The sequence below is a fragment of the Pleurodeles waltl genome, chromosome 5, assembly GCF_031143425.1.
Source record: "Pleurodeles waltl isolate 20211129_DDA chromosome 5, aPleWal1.hap1.20221129, whole genome shotgun sequence".
In the NCBI taxonomy this organism is placed as follows: Eukaryota; Metazoa; Chordata; class Amphibia; order Caudata; family Salamandridae; genus Pleurodeles; species Pleurodeles waltl.
Genome location: NC_090444.1, coordinates 903,849,517 through 903,871,073, shown reverse-complemented (window position 1 = coordinate 903,871,073; position 21,557 = coordinate 903,849,517). Strand labels below are relative to the sequence as shown.

Here is a 21,557-nt window from a genome sequence, read left to right as displayed (position 1 = left end):
TTACACAGAGATCAAGACATCACCGCAGCTGGAGCACTCCAGGCAGGGGTACACATGCATCATCATATGAGGGACTTTTAAGTCCCTACAGGGAGTAAAGAGGAATTCCCAAAATTACACAAATTACGCTGATGTGCTATCAGCTTCCTAGTAAGGGTACAAAAACTTGATTTGAAGGCTTTGCCAATAAAATTAACTCGAATAGTCCATCTGAGAAGGTATGAAAAGGTTACTTATAGTCCTGGTTCTCCATCGTAGGAATCTTCGTTGAAACCAGAAATGCTGAAATGATTGTGTGTGGTCTGAATGGATTCGGATCGCTTTAGCATAGATGTATTGTTCATAGAATACAGCATAGGGTGCCAATACCCATAAGATAGGTGGCACTCTGAATCAGAGCCTAGATATTCTTTCTGGCATTGACAAAGAGCTTTATCTTAGCAGCACTGTTAAAGTACACTGCAACAATACAGATAAAAAGAAGGATTAAGATGTAAAGTGTTAGAGAAAAACCTACAGCCTGATGGACCTACACTTTAAACAGAGCAGAGAGTCCTGTCCCTTTGGGAAATTCCTCTAGCCATGATGCACTATTTTGACAATTTGCCTCACCCATTAACTTTTTGAACCAATGGGAAAAATGAATAAAATCTAATTTTACAATGCCCACTAGCGTAATGCCGGAAAGGCGAGTTGATTATTTATGAATTCAATGAAGGAACCTACGATGTAGAAACAGGACTACAACTAAGTAACTTTCTTCTACATTGTATTATCTTTACTGAAAGTTAAACACTTGAATAGCAAGCTCTAGGAAGAAACAGTGGCAGCTGGGCAAAGGGAAAATAATGATATATATATATATATCTCAAGGCAATAAGATCTTGTAAATGTCAACTGATTTCTAAATTGTTGCCTTGTAAATGTTAGCATTCGGAACATTTCTCATCCAAGCTGTAGTGGCAGCCGTAGCTCTTAACAGTGTGTGCTGCAGATCTATCTGGAAGGGGCTCGTTTGACAGCCTATAGCAAGTTGCAATACTTACAACTTTCCATCTAGCAATGTACCATTCTGAGTTAGAAAAACTGTGTCCAATGTGACCACAGTTACTTGGAAGCTGAGCAGACTTTCTTATGGCTTTTGTTTGAATGAAAATGTAAAGAATGAAAAGATCCTTCTCCTGCAGTTGAAGGATTTAGAAAAAATGTGGGTTACGCTATGGTCTGATTTATGATGGAATCAAATTACTTTAGGAAGGAAAGATTGATTTTGTCCTCATGATTACCCTACTAGTGTGACAAATTGTGTAGAGTTCTAAAGGCAAAGCTTCCAGCACATAACATGTCCACCACTTGCCCCAGATCTTGTTTCCAGGGGCATCCCCGTGCCTCATAGATTGTTTTTTTCCTGGTGAGCACACCAGTCCACACTCCTCTGCCTCCACATCAGTGAAGGGGGTTCTGTCGACTTGTAGCTGTGGGCAATGTCTCTTTTGGCCACTAAGGCAGCCACCACAATATAGGTCCTTTCCAACCTCAGCCCCTAACCTCATCCAACAGACCCAGCAAAGCAATCCTTGGGGTAAGGTCAAGGTCAACATGACAGCTGAGAATCATAGAAAGTTCGGACCCTACTTTTCCCCCCAAAAGGGATCAGTGCCTGACAAGTCCAAACCATATGCCAAAATTCTGATTCAATTAAGGAGCATTAAGCACATCAGGCCTGAGGTGTTCTGCCAGCTCAGCCTTGCGCCAGTCGTCACCTTCCAGCTGCCCCACCAACTACACCTATCTCTGTCACTAGACAGAGAAACGGTCAGAAGCATTGATGATCAATAAGTGGTAGTTCCAAAATGGCACCTTTGGCCAGCCTCCCCAAAAAGATCTTGGATTGGAGGCAGTTAAAGACTGGGTTATGGGTACCTCCAGGGATTTGGTCAAAAAGGGCATGGTGTAGCTGAAAATATCAGTAAAATTGTGTACAGGAAAGTTGGTAATGTTCCTGCATGACTTGGAACGCCATCAGCACACCCCCATGCCAAATGACCGGAAGACAGGTAATCCCTAGTTTGCCCCAGGTTGTAAAGTTGTGAAAGCCTGCCACTTGGTGGAACCACGTGCCGTGCCATGCCATAACAGTGTCAACCCGGTGAGTTTGTAATCCCAGTTAACGAAACTGAGTGCTGCCCTCCAGCAAAGCAAGGTTACCCAGGTGCAGACAGGGCGTGATTGAGGAACTTGAGTACCGTAAAGCAGGTCTTGGAGACAGTCTAGTTCCAATAGGTGCATCTCTATCTTGTAGGGGGGTCATTTCATGCCCCACTAAACAAATAATTTATTGTTGCGATTTGTGTGGCGAGATAATAGCCATAGAGGTCTGTCATTCCAAGTCCTCCATCAGAAAGAACATTCCTGCCATTGCTAAAGGCCACTCGGTGGTGACCAACTGCACAGAACAAGGCAGTGATTTTCGATTGCAGCTTCTGAAACCACCTTTGAGGAATTGAGTGCTGAAAGGTTGCAAGGACATATAAGAATCGTGAGAGAGACCATTTTAAACAGTGCTACTCACGCTAGGGGGTTTAGGGGCAATTGACCCCACTTCTGCCAGGTCCTTGGTCAGTCTGGTCATAAGGGGCTGAAAGTTAAGATTCCATGCCAATTTTGAGAGGCGGCAAATATAAATACCTAGGTACTTAATGGAGGGACAGTGTATCCGCCAAGAACGTATGCCTGAACCCCGCCAGATACCAAGACTTGGCCATATTCACCCACAGTTCAGAGGCCTTCCCACAGGAGGTTAAGGATATCAAGGCATCTTGGGCCTGATGACTCAGATCTCCTAGAAACAGTAGGAAGATATACACATAGAGAGCTATGAGCTCCTCAGAGCCTCCCCCCAGGACCATCTGCATATTCAAACATTGCATCTAATGAGGCGCGCCAACGGTTTAATCGACAATGCGAATAACAGGGGACAGCGCTCTCGGGTGCTTCAGCAGATAGGGAAGGGTGGGGACATAACTCTGTTAACCCAGATCTGAGCTGTAGGGGTAGTGCATAAGAGGCCAGTGAGTCTGTGGAAGAAAGGCCCAAAGCCCACGTGCCTCAGCACAGCTTACAAATAAGCCCATGTCACACTATCGAAGGCCTTCTCAAAATCAATTAGGAGCAAAGCTGTTGGGCGTTAAGACGATGTGCTCAAGATAGGGTGAGTTGTACGCTACAAATACCGTGGCGGGTATTCCTGTTTGGCATGAACCCACCCAAAATCAAAGGCGGGGGAACTCCTCTAAAAATGGAGATTCAAGTTTCCATGGAGGCACGGGTGTCTTCACATATAGTGCTTGGTAATAATCCACAAAGACTTAATCTTGGGTGTGCATTAATGGAGGTCGCCATGAACATCACGGATGGACCATACGATCATGGAAAAGGCTTCTTTAGTTGCCAGCCAGTATAAGAGTTGACTAGATTTGTCTCCATGTTCATAGACATGCTGGGTTAAATGCCCCAACAGTGCTCAGCCTCTTCTAAGGAAACCTGCTTTCGTGTAGATCTCGTTAGTACCAACTGGTGATCAAGAGCTCAGGAAGGGTGGGAACATACTGCACAACCCAAAGAGTATTGCCAAGTAGGTCACCTGTGCCAGTTGACATGCCTCCTTGCCCCTAATATAGACCTTGATAAGGCCAGTAAGGGTGGGTTTTCAGAACTAGCAGTATTGCAATGAAGTAAAAAAAAAAAAAATGCCTTGATTTGCTCCTCTATAAAATCGGCACAGTCGGGATCCACAAGGTGCCAGGGATTGAGGCACCACATAAGTTGCAAAGGGCGCTAAGGGGTCCCATTTCTAGGAAGAGCAGGGCGTGGCCGGAGATGCCTCAGGGAGGATCTGCACTCATCGCGTGATATGAATGTCAGAGGCTGGAAGCCATATCTGATCGATCTGTGACATTGTTTTATGTGCTGGGGATGCATGGGCATATGTTCGTCCAGAGGGGTGCCACACTCTCCATGCATCCCATACACCCATCAAATTAGCCTACAATGAGCATTGGGAGGAGGACGCCCTGCCAAGGAGTTACAGACATAGGGTTGGGGACCGCTTTAAACACCCTCCCTATGAAAGTAGTTCCTGGAGGAAAGGCCACTGGTAGATCTCAAAGCGTTCATAACGTCGACTGCAGCTCTGCTGGGGGAACACAGGCCAATATGAAGTTATCGTCTCCGGTGTCTAGACGGCCCTAAACCCCTATGTATCTCCACAGGGAGTCCAAATAAGAGGTGGCAACCACCAACAGAAAAGCTTTGTGCAACGGAATTGCCACCCCTCCTGAACCTCGGGAGAAGCCAGCACCGAACACTCAGTCATAGCCAAAGCGACCAAGAAAGGAGCATTGTGAACCTAAGTGGTGGGTCTCCTGGAACATGACTACTTCTGGGTGGGAAACGCTTTACATAGCACAAAACAGCTGACCACTTAATATGGTCAAGAAGGCTGTTAACATTCAATGAAAGGACCTCAACCATCTGAGATGGACAGGAGAGTCAATGGGTTTTCTCTTACCTCAGAGAGAGGCCATGGGGGTCAAGGGTAACGGGACTGTAAACGTGATGTGTCCAAGCAGGTGTGTACGGCAAGCGAAGAGTATGGCCATTGTGTGTAAAGTTAAATCATAACGCCAAAACAAAGCAAAGCAAAAACCCATTCCCCCACCCACCCCAACTACCCCCACCAGATACTTCCAAACATGAAGCATCTGTCGCCTCATTCCAAACAAAGAAACCAAGAAGGAGCCCCGGAATTCATACAAGATTCCCTGTTCCCCCCACATAAGGATTGCTGCGCCCAACAGCGATCTCCATTTATCTTAAAAAAGTAATAGAAAATCCCCACCCTCCCTCCTCTACCCAAACAGAGCATCAACAACTGTAATTAGCAAGATACCACAAAATATCTGTATGGAAATTATTATCATTCTACCGGAGCAGTTCTGCTCACCACATCTGACCAGGAATTATGTGAGTGTGCCTGGTTTGTCACCCAGGGTTCTGAAAAGGGTGGGGGTGTCCAAGAGCAAAACCTCTAGGTCTGGAGTGTCAGCAGTGTTTTCATCTTGGGGTGGGATTGGTGAGCTTTGTTCCCTTTGTTGGCCAGATCGCCCTCCCCATGGGGGGGGGGCTCTCTTCCTCAAGGGTGGCTTAGATGAGCGGCCAGCGATGGACTTCCCATCCGTGACCCGGCCCCCTCCAACACTCCACGGTGACAGAGTGCCCCTTGCTCTTCACCCACAGGATTGTTCCGGCGTGTCAAGGAAATAGGTCGACAAGTGGAATATCACCTTCATTTGTAGTAGGCAGAGGAGCATATATTGAAGCAGAGGAGCATATATTGAAGCTGAAGAGCCTAAAGTTTCTGCTTAACCTCCTCAAAAAGGTGCCTGTGCTGCTGAACTTCCTGAGTGTAGTCCATAAGGTCATAACCTTTGAGTTTTGAAAGGTCAGATCCTGTTGGTTTCTGGGCTGGCGGAGGATGACATCCCAGTCCCAGTGGTTAAGGATGCGGACTATAAAAGGGCAAGGAGAAAGTCCGGGGGCAGTCGTCTGGCCAGGAACCAAGTGTGTCAACCATGAAGCAGCTAAACAGTTTCAGATGAGCGAAAGGAACAAAGCTGTTTCTCCAGCAGACAGTCAGCGCCAGAAGTCTCAACTCCCTCTGAAAATCCAATGAAGTGAAGGTTATTTCCACAGGATCGATTTTCTGAGTCTTCAGCCCTCTATTCCAATGGCGCCGTCATGGAGAACAGCTTTGAGACTTGAAGTTTAAGGGTTGTCACCTCACCCTCCACCGTAGAGAAGCTCGATTTGGCCTCCTTCACCCTGCCAGCCACATTATGGAGGTCTTCATGCAATGGGAAGACAGCCATGCGAACTTCATCTACCTTGGTTTCCACTGCTTCTCTAGATTCTTAAATGGCCTGGAGGATGACAGCAGGTCTGTATAGTGGGAGAGGGTACTTGTGGGGAGAGGCACCTTAGTGTTCCCTTGGGCCCCAGCGGTATGTGTGGTGTACTGGGCCATTTGGGTTGCAACGGTGTCTGCAGTGGGGTCTCGTCTCACCCCTCCTCCAGGCATGAACCAAGCAACTGGGTCAAGAAAGTACTATCAAGCCACCACTGGTCCGCTTGCCCTTTTTGGGCAGCACGAGCAGCCAATGCCGCTAGATAGTCATAGAAAGGCATTTTCTATTTGTGACAGCCACCCTTCCGGGTTTCCAATGTAGCCCAATTATGGGGGTGCAGGACTGGCTGAGTCCGGTCCTAGGGCACTCAACTAGATTGCCAGTCACGAGGTAGGTCAAAAAGTGTAAAAAAAGAAAGAAAAAAATGGGGGGTTGGGCGCGTATGCGCCATATCATCCGCACATTTTCTTACTCTGCCCTAGCCAGGAACAGGCCAAAGCTAGGCCCCTCTTGCAGTCCTCAAGGAAGCACCCCCCTATATATCAAGGGAGCAGAGGATCCTTCCCTTTTTCCCCCCAGCTCCCCTCATCTCCAGCCAGAAAGGCAAGGGTCACCGAGCATAGCAGGGCAGGGCAGGAGGAGAGGGACTCCTGAGGGCAATGTAGGCTCTCAATAGTTGCAGGTAAAGGGAAACACAGCTGCATGGATTTGTGGTCGCCACACATACCTCAGCGCACAGCCACTGTGAGACAGGAGGTTTGTTGTAGATTTAAGCAACCCACAGTGCTTCAAATGTGGCACGCCTCTTCTCAGGCCTGAAGCAGAGGGCTGCCCAATTCCCCGAGAGGGGTCTCAATGTCAAAAGGGACTGTCGGTACTAGGCGACGCAGCACAGACCTCACTCACTGATGTGCCTTCTCTCGTAGGACCTACGCTGCACCTTCGGCTCCAGGTGTAAGGGTGGCCGCCCTCTCGTTTCTCTCCTCGCAGAAATCGCTGCAACACTGGTCCTGTGCGTCCCCACTCAGTGCACAAAACACTGAACGCCACATGTTCCCCTTCAACAAGGAGAGAACGGGGGAGTCGGTATAAGTTGCTGATGGGCAGGATGACAGGAAATACCTGTAGGGTCATGGGAGCAGACCTAGAACACTGCTGCCACCTTCCGATCACAGGAATCCTGCAGCAAAAGATCTAATTATGAAACATTCTGTAAGCTGGAATGACAGCTAAATGAAGAAAATTGTAACTTGAACTTTACCACATTAAGCAAATAAGACAGTGAAATGTCTTCTTGACAAGTAATTGGATTTTCTCTATTATTCAGACACCATATGAAAAAGCGTTTACACTTTATGGTTTAACACAGGCTGGTGGAAGTAAGTTTTGCTTTTCTTAAAATTGCCATACAGGCAGAGGACAATTTTAGATGATCGTTCTGACTGACACCAGGAGCTATGCCACTAAACTCAACACAGTTAGGTTCAGGTAAAGAGCTTGGCCCAGAAGTCTATACAATAGATTGGGCCCAAGTGGAAGCTTCCTGTGTGGTTTGATGCACATTTGGAGAAGGTTTGTATTCCAAAACTGACATGACCATTCCAAAGCTATTATCATTTTCCTTGGAGATCTTCGCAATTTCTGGATTGCCAATCCAGTGAATCAGTGGTCAAGGAAGGAAAGCATACAGAAAATCTTGTGTCTAAGGGCCATATGTACCAACGAATTTTCCCATAGACACAGAATGGGTAAAACCCTTTACTACATCTGGCCCTAAATTATCAAAATGGCATTGCCTTTTGACAGACATTCTGGTTGCCCAGTTGTGAAGCTTCAGCGATTGCCATTTCAAGCATTTGCAATGTGGTCTATAGAAAGTGTACTCCACTTTTTGAAGATGTTGTAGAGCACTTTGTCATCTAGCACTCATTAGGAGCTTTCTTCATATTTCGGCGCATTTGATCCTGCAGACATTGTTGGGGTGGACTCGTCTGTAACGTTGCATTTGGGACAATTAAGGTACAAGATGTCATCAAAAACAGGAGCAACGTGCTCTCCTGCAGTTGATCAAAGTAAATTCCTCCGAATGTTGCACTTCTTCCGAATCGATAACATTCTTATCTCCAAAGGATACACTCATTCTTTTACAGTGTCTATCTTTGTGCTCAGGTATTTAAATATTTGGACTAGTTCCAGGCTTGACTTCTGGTAGTTTATGTGAAATCCTTGGTTGTATTACAGACTGCAATTTCATTTAAGGTTTTATTTCACCTTTCTTTATTCATTTGCCTTGAAAAGCCAGTTGTCCACATAGAGATGAATGTATATTCCTTGTCCTAAGTAAGGCTTTATTATTTTTGAAAATATCTATGATACTGACTACATCCATGAGGGGAGGATTGTGTTTAGGTAATGCTGGTTCTGTGCTACAAACCTCAAGAACATCCTGTGATGTGGGGTTATTGGGATGTGACAGCAGGAGTCTTGGAGGCTTAATGAGCCCATCCAATTATTTTGGCATTTACAAGAAATAATTCACAATCTAAAAGTCTAAATTTTCCTTTTTTGTTAAACTTGTTTAGTAGTCCTAAGCCAGCAATTGGTATGAAGTCTGGTGCTGGACTTGTCTATTTTGCTAGAAAGTATCTTGAATATATGCCCTGACCTTTTTGATTATGTGGAACCATTTCCATAGTTTGTTATTCAGTAATGGAGCAGATGTTTCTTCTATTAGAATTCACAGTTGGTGTTTCAATTATGGTTTTGTGGGCGGAGAAGGTGAAATCACCTTTAAATGAAGAAAATATCTATGAAATACAATACAGCGCACCCACTTTCTCTTAGTGAGGGTAGACCACTCTTCTAGCTGATGACAGTGCTGGAATGTTCGCAAGCCCAGCAAGGGGACAGGACCCTTTGTAGGCAAACTTGTCTTTCCCTGGAATTGCTGCTTAAAGAACTCGTTCTTCTCTTTCAGGCCACTGCATGCGGGTTTTCTTTCTTGCGTTTTCATCTTCAGCATTTTGTCATCCAGATGCTGACTGAGCAGGTATTAGTCTGTAAATGTAATATTTGTCGACTTTAGCTATTCTTCCAACTTTAAAGATGTAATGCAAAACCAGGATGATGCTCTAAAAGCCACATCAATGCAGTAAGCAGTTTAGGCTAGATAGGTTCAGTCAGTGGCACAACTGATGACTGACATATCTGTGAGCTCTCGTTCAGTTGTTCCACATACTACGGTCGCTTATAGTTGGGCAAGTCATCAACAAGGGACTTCATAGAGTCCATAATCTCTCTGGTATCTTCCCTAAAGTGCACTGGCATGAGCATTTTTAAATAAATTGCAGCTGTGTCACACACATTATCAGCTAAGTCCTACCTCTGACTTTTCTGGGGGTACAACAGTCTCTGGAGCGGATGCATGGTTAAGATCAGGTTTTCAAAAGTCTAGATCTTGACGTAAACCTTCACGTATTATTTTTTTTATAACCTGGGTGTAGAGGTCTTGCTGGTGTCAAATTTCTACAGGAATGTATGTATGTGCATATAGGTTATTTCTTTAGTGAAATCATAGCCAAACAGCAGCAAAGCTGGGTTGCAGGTGGTTAACGCATTTTTATGGAGTGTTCTTCAAAGAGGTGGGTTTTCAGGTCTTTCCTAAACTGAAGCAGTGTTCAAGCAGACCTAACTGATACGGGGACTTTGTTACAGATCCAGTTTTCAAAGGTTGAAAAGCCCTGTTGTCTTGTTTTTTTTTCCTTTTGTTACACTTCTTAGTCTGCAATCCGATGGTGTCCTGGCTGCAGAATACTTTATTATAAAAGGTGTCTATTTTTTTTTTTGAGAGGGGAGACATGAGTTGGAGAAGCTGCTGGCGAGGTTGGAATATATGAAGCGTCCGAACCATCCATATCCAACAACAATCATATCTATTTTATGTTGAAGTGTTAGCTTGTTTTCTTTCTGGAGTGTGTCTAGGTTTCCTTGTAGGTGAAGGAGACTGGAGCTAAAGTAGACATAGAGACATCGAGATGTTCTTGGAGACCATCCTCATAGGAGACCATTGTAGAAGACGAAGAGTTTCTTGTAAGAGATCCTCAAAAGATATGATAGGCCTGAAAGCCTTGAGAGAAAATAGGGTCTCAGGATAAACATGGTGGCATGAAAGTAGAGTTCCTCAGTAGTGGTGAATTTGGCAATCCTGGTACACGAGTGCTGTTGAGGAATGTGTGGAAGTTAAAAGAACACCATCGGAGAGGGAAACCTTGAAACCTAGATATCTGGTGATAGAGAATGAAAGAGCTAAGAACGGACTGTGGTGGACCCACTGGAATCTCAGGAGATTCAGGAGACTCTGTTTAATGGGGTTTGAATGTTGAAGGGGGTGTTGTCTTGACAGCGATTATGGCTTAATTGATGTTGAATTGTAGTTTCTCAACTTAAACAAGGTTTGACTTTGGGATCCCTAAGGGAAAGGAGTTTGGCAGCATTATTGCAAAGTAGAGGACTATCTTTGTACCTCCAATACTGGTGTCTTTAACATCAACTATGTGGTAAGCTCTGGAGATCAATTACCCTTGCCTTTATGACAATGGTGAGAAGATTTTACTAACTGATGAAGGCGAGCATGTAGGGACTGGGGGTCTCGATGCTAATAGTCTAGACGTCAACATCGAATGATGTCAAGAACGAGGACATGGACAATAAACTCCTTGCCTTTTCTCTTGGGAGTCCTTGCCAAAGCGCGCCTTCTTAGGAGGAAATACCTGGGAGGCTATTTCATCCAGCCTTTTCCTCGTTTTCCCTTTCTTCCTCTGTCTTCATGTTCTGAAGCATCCCTCAAAACCAGATGCCCTCTCGGTCTTTGAGAGTTTTTTGGCAAATACTGCAGTCTTTTATAGTATGGGATGGAGGAAAGCATACCACCCTGACCTTGTGAAGACCTGTAACGGGTTCCTTTCTCCCACCAGAAGGACACCTCTTAAACAGAGAAGGCATTCAGTGAGGAAACATGGTCCAAATATAGTGGTACAACCACTTGTAAGGGAGATGTATAAAACATTGAGTAGAAGCTAAGTAATATCTCAAAAAAAATATAAATATTATTTTGAGGGAAAAAAAAAATAGAAAAACTCAGAGATCGAAAAAAAGAACTCACTGCGTAAGGTAAATTGCCAATACAGTTCATTCTGGGTAGAAGAATCTCCTGTAACTCGTAAGTGGATATGGCTCTTTCTTCGGTTTACAATATAGGTTTATCAAGCTGTACCAGTTCTTACATCCTTGACATTTTAGCCCTCTCTTACATCTATGATGCTGAAGAGCAGTTTTAAAAGGCTACTATAATAAAGGTGTTTCTTAATTCCAGAAAATAAAATCCAGTCTTATTTAGTTAAAGAGGGCAATTCAACTTAGGGTAAATTGGTCATTGGTACCCCATGCTATGTGAAATATCTATGTTAAAGTAATTCCGGTCCATGCAGCAGTGCAGAATCATTCAACAATTTGAGACTATTGATGAAGATCCTACAGAGCAGAAATACCGTTTTCAATAGAGTTTTGAATGGAATTATCAGTGCAGATACTGATTATCCCAGAGCACTTGTTTGCTACTGAGAAGTGACTATATTGCTCCCTTTCAAATTAAAGAAGTTCAGGTACCGCATACCTGAAAGCACTGGCTTTCATAATTGAATACTTGAGGGAAGACAAAGGTAATACCTTTACTTCTACTGCAGCCATTTGAAGTAAACATTTTTTTATTTGTATTTTTTTGAGAAAATAAACAGAAGGATGGGATAACACATTCATGCCTCTTTAATTTGTTCCAAATGTAGTCCAAACTTAGTTACAGTTATCCTCAATAAGGTCTGAAACAAAACTATTGAAATCCTACATCACATACAAATCTGGTATCCAGTCAACGTCCTGCTGTTTCTCTGCACCCTCCCCTCACATTTTCAGGTTCCACCCTCCCCAATTCGAAGAAACCCCTGCTGAAGGGGCAGAAAGATGCCCCATCAAAACCGTAATCCATGTTCTAATTATAAATCAAATCAGTATTCAATTTAAATGTTTGATAAGAAGTCAAAGCTAGGTTTTTGGCATTGATCCAGCTAAAATATGGTGCTGCTGTAGTAGGAGATACTTGAGGTGATTCAGTAGGTGGAGTGACTCACTATAGGGTAGGTTAGAAGAGACAGTGGTGGCGCTACCGTCAGCAGTTTTATTTGGAAGATGACGTAGAACCCATTTTCTATGAAAATCCACTACTCTCCTTATTCAAAAACCAACACTTATTTGGTGCAGTTCTACTGCACTCTTTCTTCTATCAAGAGATCATCCTTATCAATGGTATCTGGAGCAGTCTTTAGGAAGACTCATGGAAGGATATAGGACATAAGTTTCTTCTACTGGCATGTTGACAACGAGGGTGTAGACATCAAGCTTGTTCACTGTCAAGGAGTTCTGAATTATAGGGTTAGTCACTGCAACAATGAGGTATGCATTGTCAAAGTCATAGCCAATGAAGGGACACCTTTTGGTGGTCGCTGAAAGGAAAAGGGCAGTTTTCTGGTTACAGAAGAGAGGATGGTTCAATGCGGCAGCTACCCATCATTTTAGTCAATGAAAATGTTGCTTTGTGATGCTGGTGCTCGAATAGGGAATTTGTCGATAGTACAAGGTCATTGACAGAAAAAAAACAAAAGGAACTGTTAGCAAGGCCTATACACTGCAAAAGGAGGCTAGTAATTCGATAAACATAAGAAGGTAGTGCTGGTGGCAGAAGCCACAAAATATCAAAATCCTACAAACCTATTGTAATCTACAGCCCTGGACAATGAAATTGCTAATACAAAGGGGTATAATAATAAGCAATAATACCTTTTTGCATTGACATACCTTTTAGCACCTGTGCAAACCATTTTCCCAGAACTGAATATAAGTGCAGTAGTTCGTGGTTCTCTTATTCGCATAATTACAGCAGCAAAACGCTGAAAGCAAAGAAATAAAAAATAAAAAAAGGCCAGTAAACACCTTGCAATCAATGATGATCAATTCAGCAATGCACATTACTAAGAACATGTACCTCCAATAATGAAGTAAACAAAGCTGGGGAAATCCACTTGCAATGAGAAACATTCAGCCGACCACATCCATAAGTCAATTTATATTACTGGCATTCGCACAGTGCTTACTGCAAAGTAAGATTTTGTAGTGCACTGTCAAATTGGTCAATTGGTGTCTTTTGCACAGATAAACGTGTGCCATCAATCAACTGAGTTTATTTGATGGTGTTTGGTTGTAAGGAAAGAAAAGTTTTTTTTATCTTTGTTAAGTTTAGATAAGGTTTGTACAGGTTAGCGTGCAAATAACAAGATCACCTTTGTAGTCTATCCCCGTATTTGCTGGTTTTGTGGTTTGCACTTGTCTTACTTTTTTCCTCAATAGGTGGAGAAATACGGTACTCTGATTCATCTACTTAACTAGCTGCATCAGCTTCACACATACTGATAAAGCTGGTCACTAAACATTCTCTTTGCGAGTCACATACTGGATCATATCTAAACCAGTCTCAATAAGTTGTTGACCATTTAAGAGTCCCTGTCCACCATTTTCAGACGAGGCCAGGATTTATGGACATTATTTTTACATAGCAATTCCCAATTTGCCATCTTCGCACAGTTCACTTTAAAGACGTTGGGCCAAATTATTCTTGGAAAATATTTCCTTTACCTGTATTCAATAAAATCGTTTGTATTCTGATCCCAGCACAACCTCCGACATAAACGGGATTAACTGTGCATTTAATTCTGCTGCCCATTGCATCACGTTAATTGAAGTGAGAACCTGGCCCAAGCAGACTAGGTTAACACTGACCTACAACAGCTCAAACTTAAATGTAAGCCGGCGGAGACTGAATTTATTCACTTATTTTGTTAAGAATCGTACTATGCCATCATTTGCTTCTTACCTAATTTTACTTATCACAAGATATTATTTTTGGCAAGCTAAGTTCAATCTTAGAAGACTTCTCCAGTGACCCACCAAATACTGCTATAGTCTTTCTTACAGAGATTTGTAATCTGACTAGTCATTACTCTTGTACCAAAAGCCTAGTCTCTTTTCTTTTAAACAAACTTAATGCTGATCCTTTAGCCATATCCATTAATTGCCTTTTCTCCCTTGGACACACAGGATCCCTGAATCTGTCAAAGTCTTCGATCAACCTGGAAGACAATTCATTTTCAACCCAGTAAGATTTTATTCAGCCCCACCTAAAGGGTGGGGTCTGTGCTGATAGCCTTATTGGATTAACACTGCCATTATTGATGCTGATGGACCAGCAGCACTGGTCCTCCATTTCTCGACAATGTCTCATCTTATCCTGCTCAATTGCTTGATGGGGTTTCGGCGGAGAAAAAGTGCCCTGTAATACACAGACTTTCTGAGCAATGAGAACAAGAAGTTGCTTTATTTTCCTTCTACTCTGTGTTTTACCAGTTCCGTATGGAGGCGCCTCACTGCATTCCCTTGATGAACTCCAGTTTGAAAAACCTATGTTGTCCTCTCTTATGGTCACGAGAACTTAGAAGAAAGAAATCCCATCTTCATCAATTATGACATTAAAATGTAGATTTTATATTCAAGCGATCCGGAACACTGCAGCTTCACCCGTTTTTGGGCTTCCTCACAAAGTACACATTTTGTGCCATCTCACAGTGGCTACATTACCTTACATTTTGTTTAAGCTTCTAGGTGTCAGTCACAAGCTCCATCCAACATAAATCCTTTCATCTCTAGTAATTTTTTTGCTCCCTCAATTCCAGCTTGGTCAGATTATTTTTGCCAGACCACACACTAGGAGGCACTAGACTAAGAGGACACTCTTTCTTACCTAATGGGCAAAAAACAGACTTCATCATCTTGCTTTTTGAAACCCAGCCCCAACCATTTTGCTTTTTTGGAAGGGCTTCAAAAGTTTGCCTTTTCAGCTCTAACCCTCTTGTTTAGAGAATTGATCTAGCTTCCTGCATCTGCCTCACAGAGCCAGGATACTTGGATAAAATCGTAAATAATGTTCATTCATAAATTTATTTGAAATGTCCTTGGGTGCATAGACTGTTCTAAATAACTTTTCCATTCAAATGTTTTATCGAGACAAAGCAAACTTAAGTAACTTATAATTGTGAACTAAATAGCGCGATTCACACTTCATTCAGTTATTCTTATTTTTTAATTTAATGGATCCCCAATGTATGCTTGTCTCCAGTTCTCACAAACGAATACTCTTTATATTTTAACCATATGATTATTCAACCTCCATCAATGCCTATTGCAGCTGACCACCTGTTTCTCTCCCCCCCCCCCCCAAATAAATAAATCTTACCTTGGGATTGTATTCTGCATTTCGAGCACGAAGTGCAATGGTTTTCAGGTCCAATTTACAGCCAAGATTAACTGTGGACACTATGTTCCTAGAAAATAATTTAAGGAAATCAATATCAAGATCACCATACAGTAAAAAATATACTACCTAAAATTCCTCAGTAACCTATGCAGACAGTAATTTTAAAAACTTGCTTTGAAAAAAAGGATAAAATACAGGGTTGCTACTAATCAACACGCAACACAAAATAAATCTAGTATCATGCTAACAATTCCATTCAGTAGACTGCCATTCCGTAGCTCCTAATAAGCCAGTAGTGGGATCAAAAGGGTATTTTGTAGCTCACACATTCCTATCACGACTCCATTCATCTCTACCTATCAATGTATATCCCTTCCCTATAACAATCAGTTTGCGGCTTGTGTCGTTGTGGTTTCTTGTGTGCACTTTCTTACCCTCCACTGAAATCCACAATGCACTATTTTTCCCAAAAACTGAAAAATGTGCCATTGTGCATGTACATTAAATATATGCAACATATAACTGGGGTTGAAGCAGGAATTTTGCTGGAATGGCAGTTTGACCCATCGTTTCAACCTACGTCCAGTGAGCTTTCACAGTGTTTCAAGCCTTGTACAGTGGAAAATTGCTGCCACCAGGCAGTTCGGACAGCCCAGTTCGTAAACTCAACAAGGCCAGATCACATGAATCCAAAGAGGCTCTCTGGATCACTAGAGCACCTTCAGTTTCTGGCAACTCGCAGCCTTGCCTGCCTTAAAGGAGAGCTCCTAACATATTCTGAATGTCAGATACACAGGGAGACACACAAAATGGCGGCGAACACCAGATCCCGTCCCAAAGACCTGGCAGAAGGACTGTACAGTTCCTGTTATGCATGATCAATGGCACCAAAAAGGTTTTGCTTACCATCTTATGCCCCACTCCGCCACCAGCCCCCCACTGTGTTTTCCTATGAAGAAGCAATGTCCTGATTTGATGATCCACTGCTCTTCATAGAGTTCTACTCTCCCAACTTGGTTTTACAGTACCCAATAAACCCCATGCTGGGTCATTTACTCTGTTTAGAATTCCACGCTACTCTGACAAAACAATGCCATTGAATCTTTAACTTGCATAGCAAGACTTGGTTAAAGTTAATATTTGACTATCTCGAATGCACCAGGTGATCCACAATATGGCCATGGTTATCAAATCCCTTTAGAGACTAGCAGGCATAGGTTTGTCCCTCATTTCTCTAGCCTCCATGTTCTTTGTCGTAAATGGTCTTTGCCATGTTGCTAATTTTATCAGTCCCATGCTCGCCTCAGGACAAATTTCTTGGGAAGATGCACCAACTACAGAAGACAACCTACAGCACTAAGGGCCAGATGTAGCAAGCAGTTTTGCCCATTCTGTGTCTATGGGTAAATGCGTTTGTACATATGGCCCCAAGTCCTACATGGCATCTAAGACCTACTTCCTTGAATCACTCAATGTACATTCTGAAGTGTTTTTGTCTGCCATGTAGACATTTCATTTCATATCTAGACAAGGGATCTGAAACAATCCTTAGATTTTGGCAGTCTAAAAAGGAAATACAAAAGAAGCTAAAGACATTAAAGCTGGCCAGAAAAGAACCATACCGAAGCCTCTGATTCCAAACTTCCCAATAAAGTAAAAACCTTACCATTCTGCCATCATGACTCATTTTAGAAAGACTTTCTTTAGTACATGACCAGCCTCAACAAAGACTAATACGGACATTATGAAGGTGTCCAATGCAGGCGGAAACATTTTAAAGAGCTAGACAGAAGAATCTGAGGCCAAATCAAGAACCCTCATGCTTGAAGATGAGAAAACCTAAACTCAAAGTCTCGATTTGCAGAAATGTAAACCTTGTATAAATAAATAATGGAGTATTAAGACCATAACTACAGATAAAACTTAAGGATCTTTGGTCTCCTAGAGGGTTCAGAAGATCAGCTTAACTCTTGCACAGAATTCTTAGAATCGAGGATTCCGTGGGGCCTGCGTCTCTCCTTCACACAAACCTTAAGACAAAAAGGAGCACAAAATCTCCTCAGGAAAACCTTCAGATGCATCTCAAAACAATGAAACACCCTAGAGACCTGATATTGAAATCCTTGGGATATAAATTCACAGACGAAATTCTCAATTACATGAAAAGGGTCCAGCTCATATATTGGGTAGAGGCAAAAACTAACAGTGCTTCGAAGACATGTTTATAATAAGGAAGGGGTTACTACTGCTCAGGAACAAACTTTGTGAACTTGCTATTCAAATATTTTGCAGTCCATTGCATTCCAAACTCACTGTCAATGATAATGAAATTATATTCAATGAGACAGAGAAACTTCAGACTTTCCTCACTAGCATTAGCCACACAGAAATGAACCATACATTTTGGGATTGTGTCTACACAACTACTCTCTTCATGCCACTCTGTTCATCTTTCCAATTCTTATTCACTAAGTTATTGGTTTCTGATGCACCGTAGTATGTACATTTTCAATGCACTCCTCTGCTTCTAACTGTACTAAGATCAAAGTTTGTAAGAAAAGTCTAATTATTGACTGGTGGGTAGTTTTGTGTCAATTATTATTCAGTGGGAGTGGTCTGCTAAAGCTTTTAGACCCCAACATACTTGCGAGATTCACCAATTATTAAAGTAGTAAACTAGTCCATTCGATCTCGAACTCTATGGTTCCGAAATAAGTTGGGTATGTTATGCTTAATCTTGCTGTTCGTTAGTCTAAGTCGATTTTATTACCAAATAGCTTCAAACTTCTGTTAACCTCACAGATTTCAAACACACTTCACAGAATTATCCTTAATGTTAAATATAATCCGTGCATGCTGTTTCCAATATAATTTTGGCTCCTTTCCCTATCAATGTTTGGCTAGGTTAATAAGTTACTTAAACTCCTATATAGTTCTCCTGTAATTCTTTACCCATTAAACTGTTAAGTTGGTTTTGGAGCCCAGCTAATGGTGCTTATGTTCTCCTCTCTAGATAGATGGGGTGGGAAAGGGAGTTATGTTGCTCCTCAGGGTTGTTGGGATGGTTTATGTTGGTTCTCCCTATGTTTACTGTTCTCTGCCTCACTTCCCTTCTCTCACTTCCCATTCTCCTGTCTCTGGATCTGGATGAAATCCCATATAGGTAGGTGGATTCTGCATTCATCACACTTCATTCCAATCATGAATGGAGGTAACGTAACACATTACACATAACAGCTTGACTCGTTCTCCAGTAGGAGCATGAACATAAAAGGTATACATTTAAATACTAAGGGTTTAAACCATCCTGCAAAAAAGAAAGAAAGAATTGAATATTGTCACGAGCTCAAAAGTGACATGATTGTCTTATGAGAAACAAGGACTTGCTCCAGAGAGGCATTAAAATGCAATCATAATTGGATCACTGATTGTACAAGCTCTCCCACTCAGCAAAAGAAAAATGGGGTTATAACTTTAATTTCTAAAAGAAACCCATATTAGCATGATCTCCAACCAAAAAGATAAAGCTGGGTGAAGGCTAATAACTGGCAAAAAAAAACCTATATTGAATTTTATATGGTAAATATTTATGCCCCAATAAACGATTAACCCAAGTTTTAGTTATCTTTTAACAAAACTATTTCCTACCTAAATGGATGCGGATCTTGATACAATCTCCACTGTAAGATTTTGATCTAACAGATACCATGCACAATTAATCAGTCTTTGTAAAGAGCACCTTCTTAAAGATGTCTGGTGTATTCACTACTTGACAGGCTGCGATTACACCTTCTCACACATTCACAATTTCTTCCTTAATTATTTTTCAATAACACTCTCATTAATCGCATATCCAACCCTATAATAGAACACGTTAAGCTATCCAACCATTCTTGAGAAAAGGCCTTCAATAGAGTCTCTTCAGGATTTTCACATTTCTACTTTGAGGAAAGATTTATCAAACTGTCTGCGACCTTATACCCAAGTCCAGAATCTTCTGTTGGAATTAACAGTTGCCCATCAAAATCATTTAAAATAAAAAAGCACAATATACAAGGGTGCCCACTGCCTCCTCTCCTTTTCTTATTAACCACTGAGCCTCTCCTTGTCTTAATAAGATCCAGCGGTGATAAAGGGGATCTCCTTCTCAACTGTCCCACATAAAGCAGCTGAATACACAGATAATGTTATTTTATCACAGAGGAGGCTGATGAAGCAATCCCGTATATCATAGATGTGATCAATCCTTTTTCAGAGGCCCCAGGGTACTAAACGAAGGAAAAAAACAAGGTATTTTCTTTTTTTTCTCCTATTTTTAAAATTAATCATTGAGTTCATAAATGATAATACAAATCCGTAATAATGCAAAGATTGAAAGAAAAATGACAATCATGAGGGTGTAGCTGAATACATCACATAGACAAAATGACAGAGCAAGCACTGGCCACCTTATTACCGGCGCAAGCAGAACACGACTCAATGTTGATACAACTGCGCAAACAAGTTGAACAACTCCAGGACCGTGCGGAGGATGCCGAAGGCAGAGCGGGACTGAAGAGGAAAGAAACCAGGATGATTTAGACTAAGCAGATGGGCAGTCATGACCAGACTGTATTTGCAAGAGACTTCTCCAATACGGCTCCCAGACTTTCCTGAGCCAAGCACGCCACTTGTCATTATCTATAAACAGCCCTCGAAGAGGCCAGTGTTGATAAATTCATACCACCAAAACAAAGGATTAGGAGCCTGAGCCATTAACCAGTGGTGAGCCAGAATCAGTCGTGCTACAGCAATAGCAAAAAAATAGATACCACTTAAATAGCCAGGTATAAAAGGAGAGTGACCCAGTACAATTATTTTAGAATTCATCCTCAGAGTTTTCGGGCAAAGTAGATTCAGCTTCCTGAAAACTGTCTCCCAATAATATGAGATAGACAGACCGGTGACGAAAATATGGACTGAGTGTGCCAGGTACCCAAAACATCAGAAACACTTCAATTTCTGCCTCAGATTCATAATAGATAAACGATATGGACTGTAGTAGAAATCATTTATAAATTTGAACCCGTTAGTTTTAACCAGAGAGACATTCAAAACTGTATGTGAGAAGACAACTGTGCATCTAATTTCATCAGGGATGACAAAGACCTACAGGTGTCAACTTCACTTATCATAGTCTGAAAGGTATCCAGCTATTGTGAAACCTCGGTGGCCAAAATCATTTTATAAACGCAACTGATGCCCTTCTTTGATGGACCACTCCACAAGTATTCAAGGAAGGCATTGACAGAACAGTCAACATCCGAGACCAGCAGACCCCTGATGAAGTGCCAGAATTGTAGGTGGTAAAAAAAATAAAACATTTTTTTACAAAACCTGAGCATGGAAGAGAATAACACTGGGAAAAGGTCTTGAAGGAGAGAAAACAGTTTCCCTCATAAAAAGAGCCCTGTGCACATAGGTGTGATGTCTGCCAGCAGTCAAAGCTTTTGTGGATTTGTGGAGGAAAAATGGGATTATAACCCAAGTAGGAATATAGAGTGAATAATGTAATCCCCCGAATATGTATTTTCAGGAAGGCCCAGACAGAATCAAAAACCCCTGAGTGTCTTAAATAGAGTCTTCTTGAAGTAGACCGTGTCGATATTGCCAGTATATGTAGTGATGTTCCCCTGCACCCCCCTCCCCCAAACATATCGTGGAAACACCTGTCCTAGCCCCCATGGTCCACACCCCAGCACTGAAGCTCATCGGAACATGAATGCTGCTAGGAAGTATACTTGAAAATCTGGTAGCAAAAGTCCACCCTCCAGCCGTGGCCTCTGCAACATTCATATACTAGCCCTGTGCGTTTTATACCCCAAGATGCATTTCTGCCACATGGCCACAATCTATGTAAAAAAAAAAATAATAGAGGATATTTATGTGAATAAAATAAGGTCAAAACGACAAAGATTCAAAAAGCGCAGGTTGAAATATCACTTTTAAAAGGTTTAAAAGAGTTTCAATCCTTAAAAATAAACAGTTGTCTCTTTGTTACACACAGTACCTGGGATGCATAACAATGAACGACGCACAGGAGACCGCATAGGAGGAGATGCGTGGAAAAAAAGTGTTGTGTCAGATTTTCTGATGTGGCACAGACGATGCATAGTTTCTTTCCACGCTACAAGGGA

At 42.2% G+C, this 21,557-nt stretch overlaps 1 protein-coding gene across 3 annotated transcripts in view; it reads right to left on the bottom strand.

The window, feature by feature from the left end:
- TBP (TATA-box binding protein) overlaps nucleotides 1–21,557 on the bottom strand; it is a 187,926-nt gene that overhangs the window by 52,129 nt on the left and 114,240 nt on the right. For all 3 annotated transcript variants that reach the window (XM_069235022.1, XM_069235023.1, XM_069235024.1), the window contains exons 4-5: nucleotides 15,361–15,448; nucleotides 12,873–12,964 (exon numbers count right to left, since the gene is read on the bottom strand). In XM_069235022.1, coding sequence (XP_069091123.1) covers nucleotides 12,873–12,964; nucleotides 15,361–15,448 — 180 coding nt within the window. The remainder of the gene's footprint in view (nucleotides 1–12,872; nucleotides 12,965–15,360; nucleotides 15,449–21,557) is intronic.